The sequence below is a fragment of the Hyaena hyaena genome, unplaced genomic scaffold (genome assembly GCF_003009895.1).
Source record: "Hyaena hyaena isolate Hyena2069 unplaced genomic scaffold, ASM300989v1 scaffold_2116, whole genome shotgun sequence".
NCBI lineage: Eukaryota > Metazoa > Chordata > Mammalia > Carnivora > Hyaenidae > Hyaena > Hyaena hyaena.
The window spans coordinates 20164-30079 of NW_024082753.1; the positions used below are offsets into that span (position 1 = coordinate 20164).

The following is a 9916-nucleotide window of genomic DNA, read 5'->3' on the forward strand; positions in this document are numbered from 1 at the left end:
AGTGCAAAATATCACAGAGATCTTTCTCTGTATGCTTTATATATTTATTATTTTGAATATTTTATAATCATTAATATATGTTACTTTCTTCATCAGAAGAAAATAAAGAAGAGATTCCTAATCTGGATTGTTATATATTACAGTAACTCTCTAGGCCATTGTGTCAGTTCTTAATATCTAGGGTAGCAGTCACTGACCCCTTGAGAAACTGATGACGTCAATGACCTCTAATGCCACTGCCCCCAAACAAATGCACTTAACCACACATACACCCACAAACAAAACCTTGTGTACAATTTCAGGTACAGCACAGACACAGCCAGTTAAGAACGCCCACTCTAGGTTAATCAGTATGGTCAGTGAGGAGACTCCCTTGGGCCCCAGCACACATTTTGCTGAGGGAGCACCAAAGTGGGTGTGGGCTATAGGCCTTGCCCCTGCAGTAGGGCTAAGTTCTCCCTGGGTGCCTGCAGCAAGGAGGCCAGAGGTAAGAGGCACAGCTGGATGCACCTCTCAAGCGAAGTGGGAGCAGCCGACAGAGTTAAGAGAATGTTAACAAAGGCACCATGAATGAAGGCAGAGCAGGCCGATCTGGGTGCTTCCCTCAGCCAGCAATCACTTCTTCATGAAAACCTGATGCTTCAGGGGTATGTGAGAAGAGCAGTCCCTTCTGTGTATCCCTGAGTTATAATTGTGGGGACTTGGGGGAAGAGGGGAGAAAAGGAAGAATCCAAAGGTGGTTACTCAAGTTGGTCACCTGAGTAAAGGTGGCATTTACCATCATTGTCACCTGTACATGTGTACTTTTAGCGTGACCAACAGAGTCAAGGCCTGAATGCAGGGAATGAGAGGCTCTGGAATATGGAAGGGGGTAGAGGATCAGCACCTCCCCACCCTTGACAAAACAGAGCAGATTTGGTCATCTCTTGCATCCCTCACTTTCATCTTTTCTTTGGCCTAATAGCTCTTCTTTTTGCCCAGAGTTGAATCAGGAAACTGGAACCTAATCCAGGGACAGGTGTTCAAAACTGTCATGGTTACAGCCATCAAATTACAGGAGGTTCACACAACAGTCAGCAATGGCTTGGGAACATTAAATAAATGTGTTTCTCTAACGGAACAAGACAGGATCATTTATTTATCCAACTTAAAAGCTGTCCCAGAAGGAGAAAAAATAAGATTTTTTTAGTCCAAAATAAATAAGATTGGACAACTGAACATCTCTCTATGGTTCAATTTACAGATCCCATGAAAACATGCTTATCTTGTTGAGGAAAATTCCATTTTTAGATATTCAAATACCTTAGCATGTTTTGAAAACTATTTCCTATGTGGCCAACAGAATTCATTTTTTGTGTGGTAAAAATTAACCAAAATTAATGGTGCCTTGCGCCGTTAGTGGGAAATCTTTGTAAATCAGGCAGTTCCCTTATTGTTGCTGCTTCTCACACTGTGGTATTTTCTCACTGCAATAATAAAGGATGGTGATTGCTTTAAAAGCAAATTGGAGAAGTGTTAGAGAAATACAGACCCCATTCCCACCCCTTATCTCCTTTCTGACACTCTACCCCTTAACTGTACTGGAACAGGGACCCAACTGCAGGGGAAATGGTGGGCACTAGTGGATCAGGGATTGAAGGTGGAGCGAGGGGAGAATGTCCAGTTGCCCAGGAAAGAATGTAACAATTCCCCCAACAAAAACAGCAAAAAGTAAAACTTGTCAATAGCCCTCCAAAAAGATGCATTCCATCCTGGTAACTAGAAAAAGAAATTCTAATACAAGGAGAAGGGGCTACTTTTGGCCTCCAGGACTACAAAGACATAAATAAATAAATAAATAAATAAATAAAATGAAATGAGTGACAGGACCTGATGTGGTGGGGTGAGGTGAGAGTGGGGCTAAAGGAGGGGCTCGTGCTCTTGGTGGGAGTGGAAATTGGGGACCCAAGCTTACTGGAGATGAGACCCTCACGTGACCAGGAGCTGACGTGGGCAAAGGTACTTAAAGCCCTGACTGCCGTCCTCCGTCCTCCTCAGGGTACCAACTCTCTTGCGCTGCGCACTGCCGTGCGTTTAACCCAGGCGAGGAGGAGGAGGAGAAAATTCCCCCAGATCCGGGCAGGTTGGTGTGAGGGTGGGCATAGCCGGGCACTCCTGAAAGGGGTAGCTCAGAGATGTGGGAGTCTGAAGCGGCGGGTGCCTCTGTCTCGATCGCTCCTGGCCGGCTTTCCAGACCCCCGCGCTCAGTCGCAGCTCATTTTGGTGGGCGGCAGGGAGAGGGGGAGGGGGGGGAACCTAAAGATTCCGATATAGTTGCGGAGACTCTGCTCACTTCCTCTCTCAGTCAGTGTTTTTTGGTTTTGTTTTTGACACTCAGGCCCCGCACCCCACATCCCGTCCTGTTTTGAAAGGAGGAGGGAAGAGAAATAAACGTGGCCGCGCATATAAGCCCACTAGGGTGGTTGGGCAAGGGTGACTGGAGAGGCACGCAATTTGGAAACAATCCAGCCCGTTCACTCCCACCCTCACTTTGCAGATACTCCCCCCACTACCTCCCACCCTGTCCTCCGCCCTGCCGGCCCCCTGTCATTTGGGGGTGCTGGGAAATGGGTGTGCCAGTCTCTGTGGTGGAGATGGCGGGTTTGGCGCTGTCTGGGCTTCACACGGGGTGGGGACCCTGAGAGAATCTGGGTATTAAAAAGCTGTGCTACACCCCAGGCTGCTTTCCAGACACCTCCAACCCACAAATCCCTTCACCTCCGTTTATTCAGTCCTGGGAAAGGAGTTTTGGTATGCTGGAGGGAGACATGGCGGTTATTGGGGAATTTGGGTGGGGGGTGGGAGGAGGAGCCCAGAACGGAGAAACAGTGGAAAATCACGACCCTCAAATCGAAAGGTCAGACATTGGAGCCCCTATTCTGTAGGCTTATGCTAAGGCTGGGGTCTGGAGACTGAAGGACGGATGGTCCTGGGAGGAAGACACTAGATTGTTTGCAGTAATCCCTCATCTCGCGTCCCATCCAGTTTTTGCTGCACCCTCGCCCCGCCCCCTCCTGCTTCGGTGCAGAAGAAGGGGTGTGGCTGTGTGTCCGGGAGAAATGGCGGACGGGCGGGGCGGGGCAAAAGGAGGAGGGGTTGAGTGCTTGTGGAGTCTGCGCAGGAGCAGGCGAGGAGAGGTGAGAAGAGTTGAGGGAATTGAGAGGAGGTGGTAATGATATGTGAATGCTGAAAGGCATTTCTAGGGACTTGTGTCCTGAGTCTCCTCCATCCACCGGTTAGACACTGGTCCAACCTCTGGTGTCTGTATTTCTGCCCTTTTTCTGTCTTTAAGATGAAGCTTTAATCGAACTGAAGGAAAAAGAAACAGCCCTGAATCCTTGGAGGTCAGTGTGGGGAGTGGAAACTGGGAATCCGTGGTATGAGCGTGGCAGAAACCAGAACAGAGTCTGGGACCAGAGGCTCCTCTTCCCCCATCTTCTCCCTCTTTACAAGACACCATTGCCTTGGTCCTGTCCTTTTTGGTGCAAAGAAAGGGGTGTGGCATCCACCTTCTTATTTAATGGTTTGAGGAGGATGGGTTAGGGAGGGAAAGAGGATCCTTGGGAGAGAAAAACATGACCCACAGGGTGCAAATAAGGAAAGGAAATGGAATCCAACTACCAAAGACCCCAAAACACCCTTTCTGGGATCTCTCTGCAGGTCTGTCTGAATTTGAGGCCCTGCACAAGTACAAGCCTGGTGGAAAAAAGTAAACTGCTCCTGCTTCCAGCAGGTTCGTATGTGCATGAGCACCATCTGGGGACCCTTGGGGTGACTGTGGGAGATTCAGAGCAGAATCTGGGGTCTTTACTGTTTTTCCTGCTCTCCACCAGCTTTCCTAATGTTCATATTGCCTCTCATCTCTCATTTAGGTATTGGTGTGTTGGCATTGGGTAGGGCCGGCTAGGGATGAAGGTGTAAAAGGTGTTAGAAACCTTGGACAACCAGGGTCTTGTATCAGCAAACATAGGCCTTGACACCTGTGTCTGGGTACCAGCCCACTCACCAAGCATTATGCTTCCAAGTTCTCCTCTAAGTAGCCTTGGTTAGGCACAAAATGAGCCAAAGGCTTAAGCTTCATCTCTATCTTTTACCCCAGGTCCTTCTCGACTTGCAGCCTGGGCAAAACCCTTGAGATTGAAAGGAAGTGCCTTGCCAGACGTGCACACATCCCATTTAGGCAAGCCAACTCCACGCCCTGGATCAGAGAATTACTCCAGCTGCACCATGAGCCGAGTTCGAGATGCTGGCTGCGTAGCTGCCGGGATAGTGATTGGGGCTAGTGCCTGGTACTGTGTCTACAAATATGCCAGGGGAAGAAACCACACAAAGAAGAGACTGGCCAAGCCCAAGGCCAGGGCTATGGCCGGGACTGGAGCCCGGTTTAGGGCTGGACCAAAGACCGGATTCACAATTGACCTTGGGCCGGGATTCAGCCCTCCCATCCCAGTCCGCACTCAGGCCGAGGACAGGGCCCAGGATGAAGCCTCTGCTCTGGATGTGACTGGAGCTGAGGGAGGGGCCCCAGCTATGTCCAGTGCAGAGGCTCAGAGTGCAGCAGGAAATCAGGTCCAAGAGGTAGAAGGGGCAGGAGTTGGACTTAAGGCCGAACCGGTAGTTGGGGCCAAGGCAGCTTCTTCAATGGCACCACCTCCCAGGAAGGCAGAGGCTTCTGTGACGGCAGAGGCCCCCACAATCACAAGGGTTCCCAAACTACCAGAAGTCTCTGGCACAGCAGAGGCTCCCGGGACTCCAGCAGCACCTCCCAGGGCGCCAGTGATGCCTCCCAGTGCACCCGCATCTACCGAGGCGGCAGCACCTATCGAGGTAGCAGCACCTACCGAGGCTATGGAGGCTCCTGTATTGGCGACGCCTACTGCAGCGCCAGTGCCTTCTGGGGCAGCAGTGCCTTCTGGGGCAACAGTGCCTACTGGGGCTGCAGAGGTTCCTGGGACTTCAGGATCCCCTAGAATGGCAGCCACCTCCAAGAAAGCAACCCCTGGGGCTCATACCGGCGCTATACCTAAGGCCGGATCAGCAACTGGAGCTGTTCCCAAAGGTGGAGCCAAGGGAACCAAGTCTCGGACTTGGGGCAAGGGCAAGGGCAAGAGAAACAAGATTGAAGTAGACGAATTGGGGCTGGGCTTCCGCCCTGGGGATGGGGCTGCAGCAGCTGCTGCAGCCTCTGCTAATGGAGGACAGGCTTTCTTGGCAGAGATCCCTGATTCTGAGGAAGGGGAGTCTGGGTGGACTGACACAGAGTCAGAGTCAGATTCTGAGCCTGAAACCCAGCAGAGAGGGAGAGGGAGGAGACCCGTTCCCATGCAGAAGCGCCCTTTTCCTTATGAAATAGATGAGATTCTAGGTGTCCGAGACCTCAGGAAAGTCCTTGCTTTGCTTCAAAAATCAGATGATCCTTTCATCCAACAGGTAGCTTTGCTCACTCTGAGCAACAATGCCAACTATTCATGCAACCAAGACACAATTCGCAAATTGGGAGGCCTCCCAATTATTGCAAACATGATCAACAAAACTGATCCCCACATTAAGGAAAAAGCCTTAATGGCCATGAATAACCTGAGTGAGAACTATGAAAATCAGGGCCGACTTCAGGTATATATGAATAAAGTGATGGATGATATCATGGCCTCTAACCTGAACTCAGCAGTACAGGTAGTTGGACTAAAATTTTTAACAAACATGACTATTACCAATGACTACCAACACCTGCTTGTCAACTCCATTGCAAATTTTTTCCGTTTGTTATCTCAGGGAGGTGGAAAAATCAAGGTTGAAATTTTGAAAATACTTTCGAATTTTGCTGAAAATCCAGATATGTTAAAAAAACTGCTCAGCACCCAAGTGCCATCATCATTTAGTTCTCTTTATAATTCCTATGTGGAATCTGAGATTCTTATTAATGCCCTTACTCTATTTGAGATCATCTATGACAATCTCAGAGCAGAAGTATTCAACTACAGAGAATTCAACAAAGGTTCCCTGTTTTACTTATGTACTACATCTGGAGTGTGCGTTAAGAAAATTCGAGCCTTAGCAGACCACCATGACCTCTTGGTGAAAGTGAAAGTTATAAAACTAGTGGACAAATTCTGATTGGCTATGTGTTCTCAAAAGAAGAAATTTCTTGGTTTTCCAGTCTGGAAGCAATGAAAATTGAGAGTTACTACTTTCCCCGTTGTTCATATAGTAAGGGATCCTTTCAGCTGTAAGTTTTGAATAATTTATCATCCAGAGTGATGTTATCTGTGACAGTCTCCAGCTTTAAGCTGAACCATTTTATGAATACCAAATATAGTCCTCTTGTATTCAAAACACATTTGTGACTTTAATTGTGCTGCTTGAATGGAAATATTTTTACTGGTTCCTCTATGTTAATTGACAGTGAACTTGTCCATCATAAATAGCCTACACTTCTGTCATTTGTTTTGACTTGAATTTATCCACCAAAGATTTCATTTGTGTATCATTAATAAAGTTGTATGTTTTGACTGATGAAAAAAAAGGTTTTGTGTTTGAATTTAAATTCTAGCTGGTGAGATAAAGTGTATAAATACAAAAGGATTACTGACAGCACCTGGGCATATGTTCATTGTCAAATATATGCTGTCTGGTTAAATGAAGAAGTTGCTAGAGAGCTTTAAGAAGGAAGGACACACTTAGGCTGGGCCCTGAAGGGAGAGCATGAGAGAACACAGAAGGGCATTTCAGGTGGAGAAGATGGCTTGAAGAAAGGCATGAAGAGGGAAACCTGTTCCTGTGATAAGAAGGCAACCAATTTGCCTGAAATGGAAGTTGTGGGAAGAGAAGGATGAGTGAAAAAGATGGAAATGAAGGGTAGGAAATGTTTGGGGAAGATCCTGAACATTCAACTGACAGGGAAATATCTCAGGAGTTACTGGACATTTTTGACAAAAGGAAAAATAATCTGGTGGCCATGTGCAAAATGGATTGGAGCTGGGATGGGGTTAGGCATAGAGACTGGAAACGAGAACTATTGTTAGGAAGTTATGATAAACTGAACATGAGACTGTAAAGGATGAAATAGGGTGATGACTAGAAGTACTGTTAGGGAATGGTGGGAATGACAGATGCTTACAACAACAACAAAAGTAACAAGATCTGCTGCCTGACTTGGCTGTAGGTTGTCAAAGAGGGAGAATTGTGTGATCTGATGCAAGTCCTAACAAAGAAATCCTCTTTCTTGGGCACTTCTGGTGATCAAGGTGAGTTATTTCTAATGATGAGACAAAGCATAGTGACAGAAAGAAAGACTCATTACAAAGAGTGTTTTTCCCCCTAGGATTTAGGTCTGTCTTCTTTTAGAAGAGGGGCAGTGGTGAGGCTTTTATGGTAACCCCACCCCTACCCCTAAATTCATTAAAGAGCAGATGCATCTTCCTTGCTCTCCTCCCTGGCCCACTGAAGCAATGGACGTAGAAAATGGGTCCAGAGATTCTTCGAAACCAGCCTGCTTTCTTGACAACCTTCGTGAAATCCTCATTTTTTAAAGTTTATTTATTTTGAGAGAGAGTGAGAGTGCACTGTGAGTGGGGGAGTGGCAGAGAGAGAGAGAGAGAGAGAGAGAGAGAGAGAATCTCAAGCAGGCTCCATGCTGTCAATGCAGAGCTGGATATGGGGCTCAATGCCATGAACTGTGAGATCATGACCTGAGCCAGAATCGAGTCAGATGCTTAACTGATTGAGCCACCCAGGTGCCTCACGAAATCCTCATTTTTATACAAGTGCGTGACACCTGAGGCAAGGATAGAGATAGGGACTCCTGGTAGGGGAATACATAGAAACGGGGTGGGTGGGTATTATTAATTGGCACAATTTATCTGGAAGGCAATTTGGTAGTCAACATAAGAAGCTATAACGACAGCAATCTCTATCAAAATAGCACCAATATTCTTTACAGAGCTACAACAAGCGATTCTAAAATTTGTATGGAACCAGAAAGACCTCAACTAGCCAAAGCAATCCTGAAAAAGAAAACCAAAGCTGGAGGCATCACAATCCCAGACTTCCAGGTGTATTACAAAGTTGTACTCATCAAGACAGTATGGTACTGGCACAAAAACAGACACATATATCAATGGAACAGACTAGAAAACCCATAAGTGGACCCACAAACATATGGCCAGTTAATCTTTGACAAAGCAGGAAAGAATATCCAATGGAATAAAGAGAGTCTCTTCAGCAAGTGGTATTGGGGAAACCAGACAGTGACATGCAGAAGAATGAACCTGGACCTTTTTCTATTAAATGCACAAAAATAAACTCAAAATGGATGAAATACCTAAATGTAACACAGAAAGGTATCAAAATCCTAGAGAAGAAAATAGGCAACAACCTCTGCCCTCGGCTGCAGCAACTTATTACTTGACATGTTTCTGGAGGCAAGGGAAACAAAAGCCAAAATGAACTATTGGAACCTCATCAAAATAAATAGCTTCTGCACAGGGAAGGAAACAATCAGCAAAACTAAAAAGGAACCAATGGAATGGGAGAAGATATTTACAAATGACATAACAAGTAAAAGGTTAGTATCCAAAATCTATAAATAACTTATTAAACTCAACATCAAAAAAAAACAAATAATCCAGTGAAGAAATAAATGGGCAAAAGACATGAATAGACACTTTTCCAAAGAAAACATCCAGATGATTAACAGACACATGAAAAGATGCTCAACATCACTCATAATCAGGAAATACAAATAAAACCACAATGAGATACCACCTCACACCTATCAGAATGGCTAAAATGAACAACTCAGGCAACAACAGATGTTGGTGAGGATTCTGAGAAAGAGGAACCCTTTTGCACTGCTGGTGGGAATGCAAACTGGTGCAGTCACTCTGGAAAACAGTATGGAGGTTCTTCAAAAAATTGAAAGTAGAACAACCCCATGACCCAGTAATTGCACTACTAGGAATTTATCCAAAGGATGCAAGAGTGCTGATTTGAAGGGGCACACGCAATCAAATGTTTGTAGCAGCACTACCAACAATAGCCTAATTATGGAAAAAGTCCAAATGTCTAACAACTGATGAATGGAGAAAGAATATGTGGTATATATATAAAATGGAATACTACTTGATGGTCAAAAAGAATAGAATCTTGCCATTTGCAACAATGTAATAGAACTAGACTGTATTATGCAATGTAAAATAAGTCAGTCAGAGAAAGACAAATATCATATGATTTCATTCATATGTGGAATTTAAGAAAGACAACCGATGAACATAGGGAAAGGGAAGGAAAAATAAGATAGAAACAGAGAGGGATTGGGGCTCCTGGGTGTCTCAGTCGGTTAAGTGTCCAACTTTGGCTCAGGTTATGAACTCACGAGCCCCTCATGGGGCTCTGTGCTGACAGCTCAGAGCCTGGAGCTTGCTTCAGATTCTGTGTCTCCCTCTCTCTCTGTCCCTCCCTAGCTCGCACTCTGTCTCCCTCTCAATTTTTTATAATATTTTTATTATAATTTAAAATTTTTAAATAAAGAATTTTTAAAAATTAAAAAAAAACAACAGAGCGGGATGCAAACCATAAGAGACTCTTAAATACTGAGAACAAACTGAGGGTTGTTGGAGGGGTGTTGAGTGGGAGGATGGGCTAAATAGGTGATGGACATTAAGGAGGGCACTTGTTGGGACAAGCACTGAGTGTTATATGTAAGTGATGAATCACTAAATTCTACTCCTGAAATCACTATTACACTATATATTTACTAACTTGGATTTAAATAAAAAATAAATAAATAAAATTTAAAAAATAAAAAATAAGACACACCTACTTTCAGATAAGCATCCCATTGTGAATTTTTTTTTCCTAAAGAAATAATCAAATAATT

General features: G+C 45.2%; 1 protein-coding gene across 2 annotated transcripts; it reads left to right on the forward strand.

Moving 5' to 3' along the window:
* The first annotated feature begins 2042 nt into the window (after positions 1-2042).
* On the forward strand, positions 2043-6539 carry ARMCX2 (armadillo repeat containing X-linked 2). 2 transcript variants are annotated; one of them, XM_039225393.1, is made up of 4 exons: positions 2043-2122; positions 3332-3383; positions 3700-3772; positions 4139-6539. In XM_039225393.1, the coding sequence occupies exon 4, from the start codon at positions 4267-4269 to the stop codon at positions 6151-6153; it is 1887 nt and encodes a 628-aa protein (XP_039081324.1). In that variant the 5' UTR covers positions 2043-2122; positions 3332-3383; positions 3700-3772; positions 4139-4266; the 3' UTR covers positions 6154-6539. The 2 variants fall into 2 exon arrangements, with proteins under 2 accessions (XP_039081324.1, XP_039081323.1); XM_039225392.1 differs by lacking the exon at positions 3332-3383.
* Positions 6540-9916: the final 3377 nt, after the last annotated feature.